The sequence below is a fragment of the Sus scrofa genome, chromosome 2 (assembly GCF_000003025.6).
Source record: "Sus scrofa isolate TJ Tabasco breed Duroc chromosome 2, Sscrofa11.1, whole genome shotgun sequence".
NCBI lineage: Eukaryota > Metazoa > Chordata > Mammalia > Artiodactyla > Suidae > Sus > Sus scrofa.
In genome coordinates, this window is record NC_010444.4 from 126,663,940 (window position 1) to 126,683,311 (window position 19,372).

Below are 19,372 nucleotides of genomic sequence, written 5' to 3' on the forward strand. Positions count from 1 at the left end.
TGGATCTTGATGGGGAGATCTGTGTCCTTACTCCACAAACTTGCAATTTCACGGGATTTTTTTCCTGTAAGAGTTACCTTGGGAGAGAGGACTGCAAGCTCAGGGGCCTCTCCCTGGGGAACCACTTGGTCTATACCTGCTGCAGCCTTCATGCCCTCACTTTCTCAAGCAGCTTGACTCTCAGCTTGGTTTCGTTTCTTCCATTCTCCTGTGATCCAGGGCATGATGGTGTGAACCGGGAATTGAGTGCATGCTTGGGACTGTCCCAACTTGACGTAAGGAATGTCTCCTCAGTTATTTAAGATCTGAAAATATGTTTTCTACCCTCTACAGATGGTCACTTTCCCCTTAATAAAGCGTGTCTGACAATCACACTTTATTGGTGTGGTTAGGAAAAGAATGTCGTAGACTTGGGAAAACATAATAATTTAGAGAGTGACACATTTCAGCGAAGAAATAAAGCTGTAGACTACTCTGAAAAGAAGTAAAACCGTAGGAAACCATGATTTCATTGGAACAAACGTTCTGTGTCTTCAGAAAGTTCTTACTAAAATAAGCGGGTGAGCCCCAGGGTCTGGGTATGTGTGTGTGTGTGTGAGTGTGTGTGTGTGTGTCTGGACCTATGTGGAAGTAGCCTCTCTCTGATTTTTTAGGGACATTCTCTTTGCAGGCAGTCCCCCCTTAATACCTTGTAAGTTTTTTAATACGATTGCTGTCTAACATCACGATTTGCTTCTAGGCTCTGGTCCAAGTGGCTTCTTGGGAACTGTATTCTTTGGTAGCTACCATGTTGAAGTGTAAGATCCTTCATCATTTTCATCGAGGTCTAAAGGTCTGTACAGTCTCATACCCCTTAGAATTTATAAACCAGAAATTTCCACTACAGTGAGGGTTAAACAGCACCCCGCGAGATACAGTGCATGAACCACAAGAAGAATTCAAGTGGTTGCCGCCGTCTGTGCAGTAACTTTCCTGTGTTCTTCCATAGCCCTCATGTGTAGAACTGTTTGGTGTATCATCCTCATGTGTAGAACTGTTTGGATGTGCACATTCCACCAGTTCACACTTGGTAATATTTCTCCGATAATTTTAACAAAATAATGGTCCCCTTTCCTGCTTGGTGGAAAATCAAGGCTTTGTTTTGCCAACTGTAGAAGTACGTTCATTCAGATTTCCCTGTGGTGTAGTTTTCCAATATTGATACTTTTTCACATAGAGCATGTTTTTCTTATTGTTGATTTTCTTCAAAACCCACCTCTCACTGATTTGGGAAAAGGTGGTGGGTAGCCGTGCTTGTTCATTGGAGTCTGAGATCAGCCGCACGAGGCAGGATTCTCTGAAGCTCAGCGTTGAGATCTGGTTCCACGGATCCCTTTCCACTTCAGCAGAAGTAAAAATGAGAGAGAAGATAGAGAAGGGCCAGCATGGGAAGGTAGCTGGAAACTGTGGGGTTTTGCACATTCATCTCAGTATATGGAGAAAAACATGCTAATGCTGTGAGCTGCCCTTTGTTTATAATACACACAATTCATGGAAGCAATCTTTATAAGCCCCCGATCACATTTAAAAAATAGAGAAAGATAAAGGCTTTCTTGCTTGCTTAGATCTAAATGTTTATTCAAGCTTTCATGAGAGGTTTTCTTCACTTACACAGAGTTCTCTCCACCGACAAAGGTCCATTTTTAAAAGGGGACTTAGTACGTATGAAACAAGTTTTCATAGGCTCTAAATTCATTTCATTTGTAAGTGTATTTACTAGCGGTCAGGACTTCTTTAATTAAAACTGGATTTTAAAAAAAACAAACACCAAATTGAAGCAATATTTAAATGAGTGGCTTATGGCAAAGAATTTTATGAAATTCTTTCTTGCGAAAGACATTAGTGCTGATGTACAAAAGAAAAAAAGGAAATGAAAAATAAATCGTTGCATGAAAATATTTCCAAGGCAGTTCTTAGCCGTGTAGGATTAGCGGTATTTTCCTTTTTGTGTGGACGATGTGTGGACACTGGAGACAGTTCTGCAGTGTGGATATTATTGCCGCTATGGAGGAGAGGGAGAAAGATGGGTTTGCTGCCGCGTCCGTGGATGGCACCAAGCCAGTGCCCTGAATAATGGCAAACATGTCACAGCTAACAGCTGGATGCAGAAATATTTCTCTTTAATTTGGAGGGATAAAATTTTTTTTCACAGCAGGGCTCTCTCAAAAGAGGACAACATCAAAGAGGGTGGGTCTCCCCAGTCAGACATCAGCTGGCTCCAGGATGGAGCAAAATGAATGAACTGTCAGGACTTTTCCAGCGTATATGATTCTGCCAAGTGAAAAGTTAAAGGTTCAGTGGCTTGTTCAGATCACAGACAAAGTCCTGATAATGCAGTCCTGATTCCCCAAAGTCTTCCTCTGATCAACAGACAGAGGCTGTCTGAAGAAGACTCCAGATTGATGGATGGCAGGCTTTGTCTGGATGACCACTGCCGTCCTCGGAGATAAGGGGGCAGATCTCAGGAGCTCAGTAAATGCTCAGGAGCTCTGGGAAGCTCCCGATCTCTGTGCTGGAACTTCACTCTCTCACTGTCCCCTGCTAGCCTGCAACCTCATCTCTTCACTCGGCCGGCTCTGATGCAGGCTTCACAAACACCACCATGGGTGTTTTACAGTTCATTGACACTTTTCAACTGTTTTTCTGATTACCATATTTCAGTCTTGACTTATATGTTAGTATTATCTGCAAACTCAACATAAACCTCTAATGATTTTCTAATATTTCTAGAACTTGATGAATGGGAATTGACAAAGTACAGTATACAGCTTTATATCAGCATTACTGAAAATACGGCAACGGTGTATATAACCATTACTCATTTATTTTATGGAGCATTTATTACTTGACCTTTGAAGCCTCATCTCAAAACCTTGGCATTCCAGACATTCCCAAAAAAAATACACCAAACCAAAATGGGAAGAAAGAGTTTTCTTTTTTAAAATAACAAAATACATTAATTCGAATTGAGGGAGAAGTTATTGACATGGAAAAAAACATATAAAGTAGTATATATTTGAGGCAAACGTTGAAAGCGGAACATAAATAAATGTAGCCGCACTAACAAGTATTTGCTTTAAGGAGGAAGCTGTCATTTGGGAATATGTATTTTCATCTGCGGACTTATGGTTTGGCCATTTTTTGATGCTCTGGTTGTTATGGCCCTCTGTCAGTGGAAGGAATGTGGGTTTTCGTACAGTAGGGGAGTGGTTCTTTATCCACCACGTGGTTGCTTTGTGTAAATTTAACTGTGGGTTTGGGTCGTTCTCACAAAAATGACATTTACTCGGAAAACGGGAATTTGATAAACGACATTGCTCATCGTTATGAACACTTTCATGGGCCTCATTCCTTCATTTGAAGAGTTTCAGGTGCTTCTAATGAAAAAGCTCTCTGTTTCTCCCTGATGGGACAAATGGGATGTGATGGAAAAAGCAGTAACATGGTGGCTCATGATTCGAGGGGATTTCCTTCTTGTCACACTCACATACCAACTGTATGACTGTGGGCAAGTCATTTCTCCTTGCCCAGCCCAGAGTTTCTTTATCTGTGGAATACATGTGCCAGCCCACCTTCAAGGTCAGTTATAAGGATCCATTAAGTGTGGGGAAGTATTTTATAAACTAAAATCCCACCCAAATATGTATGACCTGGTCATCAGCTGCTGTTCTTTTTTTTTCTGTTAGGGTGGAGGCAGTGCTTCACTCATTTTCAAAGTATTGCTTTGTGGTCTCTCTTCTCAAGCCTTATCTTAGGTTGAGCTGCAAATTGACAAATAAAGAGGTTAGGGAGTTCCCGTTGGGGTGCAGTGCAAACGAATCAAATCTGACTAGTGTCCAAGAGGTTTTGGGTTGGATCCCTGGCCTCGCTCAGTGGCTTAAGGATCTAGCATTGCCGTGAGCTGTAGTGCAGATCACAGACACAGCTCAGATTCTGTGTTGCTGTGGCTGTGGTGTAAGTCAGCAGCTATAGCTCTGATTTGACCCTTAGCCTGGGAACTTCCATATGCCACAAGTGTGGCCCTAAAAAAAAAAAAAAAAAAAAGAGGTTAAGAGGCGTCAGTGGTGTGGTTCTTGCTGTCTTCCTCTCTCTGGACTAGGAAACATTGCCGGGAAGCCAGGGCTGACAGTGCTCCCTGTTCTGATGCTCCAGGCTGCCATCCACACATGTCCCTTGCTCCTCCTCGAGGTACATTTGACTGCATAGCAGCTGACCTGCCCTGATCATGTTCAGTGCTCATGTGGACATGACTACTCCTGTTCCTGTAGACTGTCAGGTGGAGCCTCTCTGGCCAGGATTGTTGGTGTCTTCAGAGGTCAAGTAGTCCTACATGGTAGGGGGTGTTCAGTAAGAGGGCTGAAGGTGCAATGAATGAAAACACTTGTGGTTAGTTACAGAGATGCTCCAGGAAAGCTCTTCAAGTTGTCATGGGCGCCTGTGTCTTTTGGATGACATTTTTGTAACGCTGCGTTAACTTTAGGAAACGGAAAATGTCTGACTGAAGAAAGGCTTCCTTCCCGTGTTCTAGATAGTCTTCACATTAATCCAGTATTTTTTATATTTTATATTTGATAGACTTATCCAGGGAACAAAAACGTAGACTAGAACTACTGGTTTACTCTATACTCCCCTTATGTCGTTCTCATTTTTTTCCTTCTCCCTCTCTCTCTTTCTTTGAACAAAGTTGATTTCCTGGTATGTGCAAACGCCTTGTGTAAGAATGGGTAAATTCTCAAAATGCACTCCTGCCCTCCATGAGCTTGTCATCGCCTGGTCTTGTCATCTTAGCAATAATGGATTTGCAAACATTGAGCATATTATCTTGTGGTGAGTGTCCACAAGCATGTGTGTAGATGAAGCCGGGGCTGCTGTTTCCCATCTAACTGTAGTGATGGCTGAAGAAAGTCTCCTCTAACAACCCTACTCTTAAAAGTGAGCCTGTGTTTAGCAACAGAGGCACTCTCTCTTTTTAACTTTTCATGGCCCCAACTGTCAAGAAGTGTTCTTTTGTGTAAATAGTTGTGTCACAAAATATTTCACTTCGGTCTTCTGATACAGAGGAGTCTCACAGTAAAACATTTTTATCCATCTTGGAAAACAGTATGGTTTTCAATTGAGTTTCTCAAATAACTAGTACACATGATTATCGAAGCCCTCATTTCTGAATTCTCTAGAAAGATGGAGCCATCTTTATAGGCATCTTTTTAGCCACTGTGTGGAGAACAGGTAGAAGAGATTTGAAAAACCCTCATCGTGTCTTTTCTCCCAGGGATCCTCCATGTGCTGTGAAAGGAATTAAAATGGTACCAGGTTCAGAGGTCTCATCTGGGAAAATTCCAAAGACCTCTTCTTGGCCCTTTTCTGTGATAATTGTTTGTTACCTTTTAATCATCACATGAAAATCACCTTTGCCTTTTACAGAACCGAAAGAAGTTAGGTTCTGAAAGGATGCACTGTTTTCTTTAAAGAGCCCTGGTTGCCAGTGCTCAGAACAAAGTTTTTAATTGGATTTGGTGGCGATTTCTTCTCAAGCTTTGAATACAACCTAAGCTCTTTAAGAAGCTATAGAGCTATTGTGAGAATTCAGTTCAGTTCACTTCAGCGTGTTTTGAGTTCCTTCACTGTGTTAGGCCTTGTGTTAGATGTTTGGGCAAAAAACATACACCCTCACCTCAGCTTTTTGGGAAGAACTGAAGGAAGGTGAGATTTCAGCACATGACCCAATGCTTCTGTATGGGGCCTTGGCACAGGGACATGCCGCCATGTGTAATCCTAGGAAAGGAAGCCTGAGATGTCCTCAGACTCTTTGAAAACTGGCTAATCCTTTCAAAAAAAACCTTTGAATCATTTTTTTCCCCTTTTTATTCCCATGCCAAAATTCAGAGTCTCAGGTTCTGGGAAAAGAAGATTAATGTTTGGGTTATAAATGAAGATCCTTTTGCTTAAGGTCCTTGGCTCATTCGAGGGTTTTGCAGGATTAAATGAAGTGTGAGGACGTCTCATTCTGCCATTGACTAGAGTTTCAGTTTGCCTAAGTCACCACCTTTTGGGAACCCCATTTCCTTATGTATATAGTTGACCCTCAATATCTGCAAGGGATCATGGGTGACAGGATCCACCGTGGACCCTGGGATCTGTGGATGCTCAAGCTCTGTGTGTAAACTGGCCTAGTGCAGTCAGTGCTCTGCATCTTCAAATCCTCCATAAGCAGCTGAATCCGAACACACGGAACTCAGGCGGATACCAAGGGCTGACTGTAAACTACTCAGGATGGAACAGATGGTCTTCCAGGACACTTCCGAATCTGATTTTTCTGGCCTCTAAATTTAACTGAGATACTTAGTGGTTCTAGCAGAAGAATTGGTGCCTGGAGCCTCTCTAGTGGAGCAAGTGCTCTGCCTGTGGTTTTTACAACAGCCAACTGCACGCCCTTGGTGATGCCCCAGAGACTTCCTTGGAGCGGAAAGTTGGGCTAAACGAAGCTGGTGGGGTGCTTCCTGTGGACTTTCTTTTTATCTGTTTTTAGAGGGGACCAGGGTGATTTTCTTTTTATCTGTTTTTATAGGGTAATTACATTGAAGACTTCTTTGAAACTATAGCATTTGGAGTGGATAAGCACTTAGATCTTCCGGGTAGCACAGGGAACTCTGTCTAATCACTTGTGACAGAGCATGATGGAGGATAAGGAGAAAAAGAGAAGGTATATGTATGTATAGCTGGGTCACTTCACCGTACAGCAGAAATTGATAGAACATTGTAAATCAACTATATTTAAAAAATTTAAAAAATAAAAGAGATCTCTTGCTTTAAAAGATCATCGAAAGCCTCTTCTGGTAAAAATGAAAGAAATGCACTCTCTTCTCTGCTCTCCCCCTCCCTGGAAAACTATGGCATAGAATGTTTGAATCTCGGTCAGATGATGGCTTTTGGGCAAGGCAGGAGTGATGAATATTTGCAGTGTTTCCAGGCTATCGGTTCAAACAGTTTTTCTTGAAAGGACCCCCAGCTGTAGCCGACTGATTTTCAGGGGTAGCCATCATTCCTTTACAGCTGGGATTACCAGCGTCAGTGCTTAATGAGGCCAAGCAGCTAAGTAAGTTAGAGGAAGACGATAGAGAGGAGTAGGGAGTTGGAGGAGAAAAGCTTGTGGCTCATCTAAAGGGGTCAAATTTTCTCCCCTCGGCTATAGTGCCTGAGAATGGGGACCCATCTTTTTTTTTTTTCCCCTCAAGAAAAAACTAGAAATTAGGTGAAATTTCCAGATTTTTTAAAACACTCTGAAGGGAAATCAAAATCGATCACTTGTCTGAATTCAGCCTGAGAACCACAAGTTTGCAAATCTTGGTTGAGAGAAAAGATTGCTCAGACTTAGCAGAATATATACAAATTGCTGTCATTTGGAAAAGAGGTTTTCTTGGGGTATTGTTAAAATGGGCCCGAGTCAGTCACAAGCTCACATTGTTTCTATGATTCGTATTATTGTTAATGTAAGTTGGCAGCATTCATCAATGACAAAGCGGTAGACCAGTGTTTGTAAGGAACTTTTTCCTTTTGTTTTTTGGCTGCCTGGAGGCGTATGGAGTTCTTGGTCAGGGATCGGATCTGAGCCGTAGTTGTGACCCTACGTGGCAGTTGCGGCAACACAGGATCCTTTAACCCACTGTGCCAGGCTGGGGATCGAACCTCCATTCTGGCGCTGCAGAGACTCCACCTATCCCTTTGTGTCCCAGCGGGAACTCTGGTAACCACTGTTTTTAACACACAACCCTGCTGCAGTTTTTACTCATGTTTTTCTCATCTAAAGTAGCTTCCTCTCTCAGAAAATAAGACTGTAGGAGAAAGTAGTTTCCTGATCCTCAGGATTGCAATGAAACGCCTTCTGCCTGGTGGTTTTTGGTTAATGCCAAGAGTGGTTTATAATGAGTGACAATTTGTGTGATCATTATCTCAACCACTTGTATGGCATTTCGGTAAATATTATTGGATTGAAAACTATAAACATGCCCTTAAAAAGGTAAGAATGAGCTCTCCCCGTTATCTTTCTACTCTCATTGATACACGATAAAAAGTACAGACCAGAAGCTGAAGTTTTAAAATAGCAGCAAAACAATTAGGGAAGAAATCAGTGGCTGATAATGTAGTGATACATATTTCCAAGAGTCTCCCAGGAGGGTAACACAGATACAGTTTTTAACTTTGGGTAAGAGAGTCGGTTTCTCTGTTTTAACACCACATGCAGAAACTGAAGTACAAAGACAAATGGTTAGGCTTTCTTTTCATTTTTTTTCTCTTTAAAAAAAAAAAAAACAGAAAAATACAAAGTGAAATATATAAATGCCAAGACACAGGCCACCAAAAAATTGTCAACTCTTTGCCATATTTGCTTCAGGGTTTTGTTTTTGTTTCTTTTGAAGAAAAATGAAGCATTTCAGATAAATGTTAGTTCCCTTTGTTTTCCTGCCATTCTGTTCTTTCCCAAGGCCCGTACTCTGATGGAGTAATCTTGAATCTTTCTAGTGGTCTTTTCAGAATTGTACTATATGTACAGCTACATATAGACAGGTATAATGATATATGTGTGCTATAATATACACTCTTATAAAATATATTATTAGTGTAATTATATATACTATATAAAATATATAAATATTACGTATACCATATACTACATATAGTATAAAATATTTTGTGTATTTTGAAATGTTAACAAATGGTATCATATGCATCCATCTGCAACCTGGCTTTCTCAATCAGCATTACATTTGTGATGTTTATCTTAAGACAAAAAGACTTGGTTCATTCATTTTAAGTGTTTCATACTTTTTTGTTGAATACATAAACCACAATTAATTTGTGCTTCTGAGGATGGAGTATTCTGAGTATTCTGTTACTTCTAATTATTTAATGTTATAAGCTGCGCTGCAATGATGGCCTGTAAACTTGTCTCCTTAGTCACATGCATCAGAGTTTCATTGGAGAATTTTCCTAGAGGTGAAATTGCTGAGTCACAGGATATATGCATTGTCACCTTTCTTTCAGTATTGCCAAAATGTTCTCCAGTGTGACTGTGACATTTTATTCTCCCTTTCAGCAGTGCTAGGACTAGCTTTCTAAAACAAATATGCCAAGTATACTTTCTACAGTTTTGAGGGTTTTCCATTATAAGATTTAATCCTTTTCCTACTAAGTGTCCTGTGTGTTTCTGACATGCATTTCCCTTACCTCCAGAGGGTCATTTTTTTCATCTTGCTTAGAAAAAAACAGAGCAAATAATAAAATGCTGCTTGTTCATAATCATTCAGAATAAAGTGCCCAGTTTTTAGCAAAACTATTCTTGATTCAAGTGTTCTTTCCAGGACTTTTTCCCTAATCTCAATTTAACTCTTACCTTCATTCTCATCATTGGAATAAATAAAATTTCAACATTTTTGTCAGTCCTGAGAAGATTGTCTGAACATTTTGTGCATGGGTTTTGATATTTTTTTCTGCTCATTTTAAATCTTTTGAAAAGTAATGAAAACAAAACAACTTTTGGTCTTGGCATTAATACCTCTTCTTAAATTCCTTAAATGTTTTAGATCTATGAGGTAGCTAACTTAAAATTACATTTTGTGTTACACAAATGTAGATGTTAAGGCAGCCTCCAAGAGCAACCTCCCAATCTTGAAATTGTTGCAGCTGCTCTAGAGTGAAATCTACAGCAGCATTTTCCCACTTGTGGGTCCTTCTCTTCTAGAAGAAGTAATGTCAGCCCATTTGGATACAGGGACAATGTCCTTGTATAGTTCAGATACATGCAGAATTTTATACCCCTCTTTCATTTACTTTTTTGGCTTTTAACTCAATGAATTTTATTTATAGTTGTACAACGATCATCACAACCCATCCCCCCCCCTTCTTTTTACTGCTGCACCTGTGGCATATGGAAATTCCCAGGCTAGGGGTAGAATCGGAGCTGCAGCTGCTGGCCTACACCGCAGCCACAGCCACCTCTGGATCCAAGCCACCTTGTGGCAATCTTGGATCCTTAACACACTGAGCCAGGCTAGGAATCAAACTCACATCCTCATGGACACTATATCAGGTTCTTAACCCACTGAGCCACAATGGGAACGTCTGAAAGAATTTTTTTTTAAACCAAGGTCTTAAATGGAAACAAAGTTGTGCTAATGATGGAGAGAAATAATAGGGCCCAAATTAGGACCCAGAGTTTATCTGAGAAGGTCTAATTCCTCTTTGGTGCTCACCTGTGGGTATCCTGGTTTTCCCAATCATTTTATTCTGCTTCTGTTAGAAAAATAAACCGAAACAGGCATCACAGCTTTCTGGCCCATTGTTTCTCTTGCAGGAAACACAATTTAAATGTTAACTCCTAACAGCGCAGGTCCGAAAGGGCTGGGGATGGTCTTAAGACAGATGCAAAGGCACATGTTCTCAGCCAGCCTCTCTAAATAACTTCAGCAGGAGATGCTGCCCAGTTAGCATGACGAGCCCCGTCGAGGAAATCACACATGCGGCGAATATGTATTGTTATAACTTGAGATTTTATGAGACTTACAAAGCTTTTATTTGGGGTGAGATGCACAGCATGTTGGTGTTTTGAAAGATCACTCCGGCTGTAGTTTAGAGCCCAGGTTGGAAGGGCCTGAGGAAAATTCAGGGACAGTTGTGGTCCTTCAGGTAAGAGGGGATGCTGGTTTAGGCTCGGATGGTGGCGAGGGCCAGGGAGTGATGGTTGCATGTGGAAGGTATTTAAGAGGCAAATTCAACTGGCTTTGGTGAGGACTGGGCTCTGGGGCTGGGGAAAGAAGAGCGTCGAGGTTGAATGAGTTTCCGAAGTTCTGGGTGCACTCTGGTGGGATCTAATGGGGTCCATGAGATGGTCATCAGAGTTGTATGTGCAGTAGTGTGTACTATCGGTATCAGGCTGAATAAAGCCAGGGAGGCTCAGCCTCATGCAGTGAGTCCGTTGTGTGATATTTGAGAAAAGCATGAAAAATAGCCATCTACGTTTCCTCAAGGCAAACAGCAGTTTCACCAGGCAGGCAAAAACTGTAGGATTCCTATAATCACAGTATGCTTAGTTTAAGGAAATTATTGCTGAAATGGTATGGGAGGAAACACTCTGTTATACTCACTTTTTTTTTTTTGCCACACCCACAACACGTGGAAGTTCCTGGGCTGGGGATCAAACTCATGCGACAGCAGATCCTTAATGAACTGAGCCACCAGGGAACTCCTATACTCATTTTTGAGAGTGACTAGCATTGTCTGGCATTCAAATCAGCCAACCCTCAAGGCAGCTCCTCGCTCCTGCCCCCCTGCTTATAATCGCTGAGTTTTGGAGTTCCTGTTGTGGCGCAGTGGAAACGAATCTGATGGGGAACCATGAGGTGGTGGGTTCAATCCCTGGCTTTGCTCAGTGGGTTAAGGATCTGGCATTGCTGTGAGCTGTGGTGTAGGTTGCAGATGCGGCTTGGATCTGACGTTGTTGTGGTTGTGGCTGTGGCCAGCAGCTGTAGCTCAGATTCGACCCTGAGCCTGGGAATCTCCATTTGCTGTGAGTGCGGCCCTTATAAGCAAAAAAAAAAAAAAAAAAAAGTTTTAGTTGTTGATGCCATTGGCTAGAAAGTTGTTGATGCCATTGGCTAGAAGCATGAAGGAGAATTGTATTTCTTGAAATGCTTCATAATTATTTTCACTAGCAACTGTCACAGAAGGTTTGTTCATGGGGAAGGGAGAGGGCAGAAGGCTAGGTCATCACCATTTGGGGCTCCATTATAGATAAACAGTAGCTTTCAAGGATCGCTTTGTTCACTGTCACACGGGCTGTCAACAGTAGACTCAGGGTTGAGACTTTGAGTCTTTGCAACAGTTTCCTAAAATGAAAACAAATACAAGACCAACCACATAACTACGGTGTCATCATCTAACCTAAATGTGAAATCTGTCATTAAATGGTTCATGTAGCAGATGTATCCACCCCATGAAATGTTCCCACTCTCTGCCATCATCCCCAAACTAGGAATTTAAAGTCATTAATCTGAAAGGGAATATAATCCAGTAATCTCTCCATTCTTCTCAGGCTGCATTGATTATCAGCTGTGATCAGTCTGGCACACTACTCAGTCGTAACTTCTCCAGCAATTGCATTTATTAGAGGGCTGTCTCTTTTATATTTGTGGGGCTTAGTAGAAAGATTGGGATGAAGACAAATGAGTTCAAGAAAAGCCAAAAAAAAAATCAGCTGGTTTAAAATGACTGGTGATGATAAAAAGTACTGTCATCACTAAGTCCTTTGGCTCCCAGAATAGAAATACTGAGCTAAATTAATATGAATGACCCTATGGCTTTGAGGGCCTAAATGTAACCAGTGAGGCTCTCTGTGAGACTTATTCTCTGTGTCTCTTTGGAAAGGAAAAGTGAAAAGGCTGATTAGCAAAAGTTAAGAGACAGAATTTCTCAGAATGCTCTGCTGAACACCCCAGTAGCTACCAGAATCTCACTGCTGATGTTATCTGAAAAGGTCCAGTTTTGACGTGGTTCTTCGGAGAACTGTACCCTTGCTTCCAGGATGCCCCCAGACCTGAGCATGACCTTCTAGAGTTGCTGTACATAAGTAGCCCCCCACCCCCAACTCCTCCAAGGTGCCCAGGGCTGACCCTGGTTTCTGGAAGTGGGAGCTGACTGTCTCTGCTGTCAGCACTGACTCCGTGTGTGCTGGGCTGGCCGCTTGTTTTGCAGAAGACTTTTTGTCCCACGCTCCTGGCCTGGTTTGAAGCAGCTTCCGTTTCCTTGGTTGTGATGATCTGGAAAGAAAAGCTTCTTGACATGACCTAAGGCAATAGTTAGTAGACCAACCTCTGCTAAGACATTTAAAATCCATAAGAAACAGTTATGATTATTTTTTCATTCCCTTTGCGAGGGTCTCTCTTTTTTGATGACTCCTCTCCTAATAGTTTCAGGTCCTGACAGCTGAAGTCCTACATCTTCTGCGAGGTGAGAATCCATTTCTTTCATCCAAATCAGAGTCTGTTTTATCAGTGCAATGCAGCTCCCTAACTTTTGCCACATGTCACCCAGCTTGTTGAATAGACAGTCGCTGCCTCCTGAGTGCCTTCGAACAGTGACATGTTGGAAATGAGGGCCTCTTATGTGGATGTTCCAGCCATGTCAGCCTGGCCTCGCCTCTCAGCTTGCTTTGTTTATCCAGCAGCTCATTACTTAAGAGTAGCCTGTCAAAATAGGTTAAATATTCTTTGGGAACCATGGTCACTCACATCCTTGAGATGCCTGAGATATGTTTAACACAGGGAAGATCGGCTTGATAAGGAAAACGTGATTGACTCGCATCACCAAAAAAATTTTTTTTTTCTCTTGTTATTCCAGTTGAGTTTCCACGAGCATCAGTAGGCACTGGCAAACCTATGGGCCGTAAATTGCTGCAGCCGACACAGAAAGACACGAAGGGAAGCAGGGAAAATGATTGCTGATGATTCGTTCTAACTACTTGACCTTTTGACCTCTTCTCTAGATATATGACCAAGATGGGACACTACAGCACTTTATTGATGGTGGGGAACCTAGTAAGTCGAGCTGGATGAGGTATATCCGATGTGCAAGGCACTGCGGAGAACAGAATCTAACAGTAGTTCAGTACAGGTAAAGTATACCTTGATTTACCACTTATGGAGCTGAAGCCCTTTGCCTTGCATCTATAAGTTCAGGCTTGCTGCTGGTTTTGAGAAAAAAAAACCAAAAAACAAAAAACAAAAGGCCCGCGGAGTCCTAAAGAACTCTGCGAGGACTGGCAGAAATTTTTTTTTTGCTTGGTTGGTGGTATCTCCTTAGTTCTTGCAACAGTGATTTCTCGAGAATGCAAGAGTAGAGATGCTAGGAGAAGGCCTTTTTCCCTCAATGCATGTGGTCAAGTCCCTTCCACATCATCACTCGAACTGTCCCAGTGGCCCAGGTGAGCCCCTAGAACTCACTGACTCAGAGCGGCAACCCCCACAACCAACGACATGCACACATGGAAACAGGAGTTCAGATTCAGCCCCAGGTCACTTGCTTTTTCAGTCGCCTTCAGTCAGGGCTGCCTCCCAGAGGGAGCAGTTTCATTTGCACGCAGGCATGGGAAACCAAAAACTCTCAACCTTCCCAAGGCTGTTTTTGCCCAAACCGTTAGGTTCAGTAGCCTCGGCTGAGTCAGAGCAGCCTCTCCTGAGCCCTCAAAAGGTGCCAGAGCATTTGGCTTTGGCCCTATGACGATGTAGAGTATGTTTCAGGGGCTGCGGTGGTTCCTGAGCACAGAGAAGGCCCTGGTCTCCCGAGATATTTGGGCAAAGCCCAAAGCATAAGTAGAGACGAGGAGGAGCCACCCCCACCCCCGCTGCCCTGAGTCTCACAGGAGGCCTAGGGGCGGGGGTGGGGCAGGGCAGAGAGGCAAGGTGGATTTCCAGGTGCTAAGCCACATCTGTCTAGTGCACCTGTTGGTTAGGCATGTCCACTTAATGCTCGTGGCTGGAGCGGAGACGAAAGGGCAAAAACAGATCCCAGAGGCAAAGAGCCCTACCACTAAGCCTTCTTTTCTCAAAATCCCTCGAAAACATGTGCCATGTAAATATATGACCTCAGTTATAAACAGCCATGTTCCCTTTAGAATCAGAAGCAACTGTTTAGCTTTATCAGGCACCAGAGACACATCAAAGCAGAAGGGCCCTTGCTCGGCAACTTGGAGTCCTGCCTATGACTGTTTATTTTCGTTTTCTTTTTTTGCTGTTTTTTAAAAATGAAGCCCTTTAAAAAAAAAAAATGCAAAACTTTATTTCCCTTATAGGTTAAAGGCTGCACAAATCTGGCTTGCTCTCGGAAGGCCTCCAAATTCAAAAGGAACATATTTGGGCAGCATGTGACTCACTGTCTCTGTTTCCTAGGCAGTTATATTTCATTACAAAAGGGTTTAAATGACCTCGCGCACGACGGTATCTGGTTACTCTCTGTATATGGGCTTCACCCACTTTCACTGCAGCTGCATCTCCGTTATGAAGTTTTTATAAAACTCAGAGCTAGAAAATTCAGAAAGAGTGTGCCTGTCCATTCGACAAGAGATAGTTTGGCTGATTCTGTAAGGAGCGCCCAGGGAGCTCTGGAGGCACAGTCTGACTTTGGGAAAACAAGAAACCCCACGAGGAAGGTGGGCATAAGTGAGTCGTTACCTATCTGTCAATATTAAGTGGGTTTAATCGTTCCCTTTCATGACGGTGCTTACACATCGAGCTCTCTCTGCCGCTCTGTTTTCGATTACTTCAGATCTTTAGAAAATGAACTACAAAAACACAATTGAAAAACTGGCATCCATCACCAGTGACCACGTCCAAGAGTAAGAAAATAGAAAAGTTGGACCCCTAAGAGCCAGCCTAATTTTTATTGTGCATGAACGTCCTCTTCACAAAAAGTCAGCTGGTTTAGATTCATTCTGTTATGATTTGTAATATCTAAATGGAATTTTCTTCAAAGCGCCCTTGATTGATTGACCCTTAGCTGAACGTTTTGTTTTTATTTTGAGGCTGACAATAACGTTTGTTGGCATGTGTTCTGCTTCAACTGCGTTGGGACGCCACGAAGCTATCTTTATGAGTCATCCAACCACAATACTAAATACATGTCAGCAAAGGAAATATTATCTGAAAAGGGAAAAATCCCTTTGATGTGCTTCAACATGCAGAGATTTCTGCGAGTTTTGGAAGCGCTGCCCGCTTGTTAGGAACGGTGTACGCTTACACGGTTTTTTTTTTTTTCCTCCTTTCTTTTTCTTCCCTCTTTCGGCCTACTCTGTGCCTCAGAAGACCACCCATGGCTCGAAAACAGTTCTGCTCTTTCAGCGGCAAAGTGTGTCATTTGGTTTTAGCACATTCATTTGCCGGGCGCTGTGTTTATTTTAAGGGAAGCCAAACCCAGAGATGAAATGTTACAAGGGTGAAGTACAAAGTAGACTCAATTTTTCTCAAGTTAGGAGATGCCAGTGATTTATAGCCCGGCTCCAATTTTGATTTTTTTATGTAGCAGTGGAAAGAATTAATAAAATGCACAGCTCTTGGAGACGTGGAGGGAGGAAGGGTGGTGAGGTCCCGACAACCGGCTGGAGTTTTTGTCAGATATTCATAGAATGTTGGGAAAAAAACATTCTGCTTAGCTAGCAGTGCCCTCGTGAGACAGAATGGCAGCAAGTAAGGAAAATAACAAGATAAATGAAATTTTTGCAGCTGCAAGTAAAATATTGAGAATCTGCACTTTTTTTATTGATCTTTATGATCCTATTGCCAAGAGCCACTTTGTGGTGACAAAATATGTTGACAAGTGCATATCTCACTGCCATGAAAAATGTGGTGAAAGATTCGCCTTATGTCTGCAGTGTTATACAAGGAACAAATTGCCCTGCTACAGCCAATTCCTTCCAGAAAGGCTGAATTTAAGGTCCACCAACCTTAAACACTTCTATCTTGAACTTGAGGCTCATATTTGTAGCGGTTCTTCATTGAGAAAACCGGTCACAGGCTCCTTTCTTTTTTTTCTTTTTTTTTTTCCCCCTAAATCTGTAGGTTTTTCTTTATAATACCACAGCTATTATAAAAAAAAAAAATGTTTCTTTCTTGGTACCTTCACTCCATCATTTCAGAGTGTAATCTTTCAGCCTCAGTATAGGGCTCCTCTTGTAGTTATTGAATTTCCATCCATTTCACATAAGAGGGTTTTTCTCTTCTCCTGTATCAAACTTTAAAGAAAGGTGGTGGGGGAAGATTTTTATCCCTCTCAGTCCTTATATCACAGAGCTGTGTAATTTTATTACAAATTTGAGCTTTCCCAATGTCAAGTCGTAAGAATACACCTAATGCTGTTCCTTCAAATAAGAAATCAATAGTATTAATTTATATGTGAGGTCGAGGCACCAGAGTCTGCAGTTTGCCAAGAGAGGGAATTTTCTCATTAGTGTGAGATGGAATTTTTTTTTTTTTTTAAATGAACTCTTCCTTTCTGTCATCTCCTGGGCCAAATATCTGTCTCTTCAGCCAGGGTGTTCTGTGGAGGGACACTGTGGAAATAAACTGTAAGGTATTTATCGTCCTGGGCTACAGGCTGGGAGCGATAAGGTGGGTGCAGATTTTATTGCAAACAGAAACCGTTTAGGTGGAGTTGCGCAGAACTTTTTTCGGGGCAATAAAAATGTGGATGGGGCACATGAGTCCTACCGATGACTAAGCTGGGTTTTCTTTTGTTTTGAATAGGTCGAATATATTCTACCGAGCCTGTATAGATATTCCCAGGGGTACCGAGCTTCTGGTGTGGTACAATGACAGCTATACGTCTTTCTTTGGGATCCCCTTACAATGCATTGCCCAGGATGAAAACTGTAAGAATTTATTTTAGCTCTGAATTCACCTTTCAAAATATCTCTATCAAAGCTAACATTGTAAGAGTATTGTTTGAAACACCTGAAATGTGGTTCACTCTGCTGTTGTGACACAAATGTGCACCAGTCTGTGCCATCGTTTTCTTTTCCTTGTATGTCCTTTGTTTTTTCACAGGGAGTCTTGACTTGCGCAGGCCACCTTTTATTCACTGGTTTATAATTTCAAAACCTTTGTCCTCGTTTTAAATCCTCGCTGGCAGCAATGTTAAGGCACCTGCTATTTACTGAGCACCTACTATGTGTCTGGTTCCAAGAGCAGCATAAGATAAACAGCTTCTGCTCCGAAGAGATGGATAGTCTTGCTGGAGTCAGATTATTTGCAAAAGTGAAATTATGAGAAAGCACTGCCGTGTAATCAGGAGTAACACCCCTCCACTCAACTGGCTGTGCTTCCTCTTAAGTAGTCAATAGGATGAGAAATGTTAATAAAAGTTGTATACACATGATGGAGGAATTTGTGTCTCTCTAAATGTCTTAGTCTGTGTAACTAAGATAAACCATGTAATTTTCTTCTATCTTAATTACCAGGGAAGTCGTTATGTTTAAAAAAATAATCTAAACATCTAGGCAGCTGCAAACTTTTGCAGCAGTTTTCATCTACACTTTACACATTTTTATAGGCTCTTTGGAGAATGTTATATGGTGATTTTTAGTATTTGGAATAGAATTAGATAATTCTAATGTGCTTCATTCAGTGAGAAATACTGATTTCAATGATGCTATTTTTTCTTGTCATCAAATTGGCTAATCTATGAATGGACAATTTGCAATTACACAGGAGAAATAGAAGCAGAGAGAATAGATTTATTTGAGAAACTTTATTTTGGGGAAAAAAAAGGCATTATTTTAATTTTTCCTTCTCCCCTTACTTTCTCTTACACAGAAACTCCAAAAAAAAAAAAAAATCATAATATTACTAATCAAAATGCTGATGATCAGATCTTTCTTTTCCATGCTGTCTTTATTTTCTTTGTGAAAAAATAGAATCCTCAAAAAGGGTATTACTCTCAATTTTCCTTTTCTACTTTACTGTAACCCCAAACCCAGCTCAAAAATGAGTCTTTGGACATATCAGTACATTCTTCATATTTTCCAAGTTTCCATTGGAAAGTTTTTTTTTTCTCTTTTTTTTTTTTTCTGAAGTGATACTCCCACTTGAATCAGTGTCTGTTTTCATAGGAGAAAATCTCAGTGCTGGACATGGGTGTGTGGTTGGTGTTAGTGGCAGAATGGACGTGGAGGTCCGCATGCCTTGTCTTCCCGCAATAGCTCCATGTCCCATTCCCGTAAAACTAGATCCAGCTCCACGCAGGGAAAAGCACCCGTATCAGTTCCCCTTGATGTGCTGCCACGGGCCCGTCTGTACATTAGAACCTTGGCACAACTTCACCTTCTAAAGGATGGAATCTGATCCAAAAAGATTCCAAAAATCCGAGAAGGCCTTCTGTTTCCTCCTTTAGAACAGCCTGCGACAGACTCTGACGATATTGTGGTGTATAAGTTGAGGAAAGCCCGGGAGTAAACATATCACAGTCTAGAGTTCTAAAGATCATGGCACATGGTCCAAAAACTCATGCATGCATGCATGCATGCATTGCTCAGATATTTGTTACTGTGGGCTAGTATCATTGCTAGGTGCTGCAGATAGATACAGCAGTGAACAAAACAGAAGAATTTCTGCCCTCATTGAGCATATATTCTAGTGGAGGGAGACGGATTATCAACTGATAAGTGAGTGAATAAATCCTTTGTCTGGTGATGAGATAGCAAAGCAGAGAGGAGGGGTAAGGCATGCCAGGAGTTGGGAGTTGCAGTTTTAGAGATGATCAGGCGGTGTCCTGCTGGCAAGCTGGCCTTTGGGCA

The 19,372-nt window shown here is 41.8% G+C and overlaps 1 protein-coding gene across 5 annotated transcripts in view; it reads left to right on the forward strand.

Annotated features, from left to right (window-relative positions):
• PRDM6 (PR/SET domain 6) overlaps positions 1-19,372 on the forward strand; it is a 107,048-nt gene that overhangs the window by 58,524 nt on the left and 29,152 nt on the right. For all 5 annotated transcript variants that reach the window (XM_021084683.1, XM_021084687.1, XM_021084686.1 and 2 more), the window contains 2 exons: positions 13,574-13,701; positions 17,325-17,449. In XM_021084683.1, coding sequence (XP_020940342.1) covers positions 13,574-13,701; positions 17,325-17,449 — 253 coding nt within the window. The remainder of the gene's footprint in view (positions 1-13,573; positions 13,702-17,324; positions 17,450-19,372) is intronic.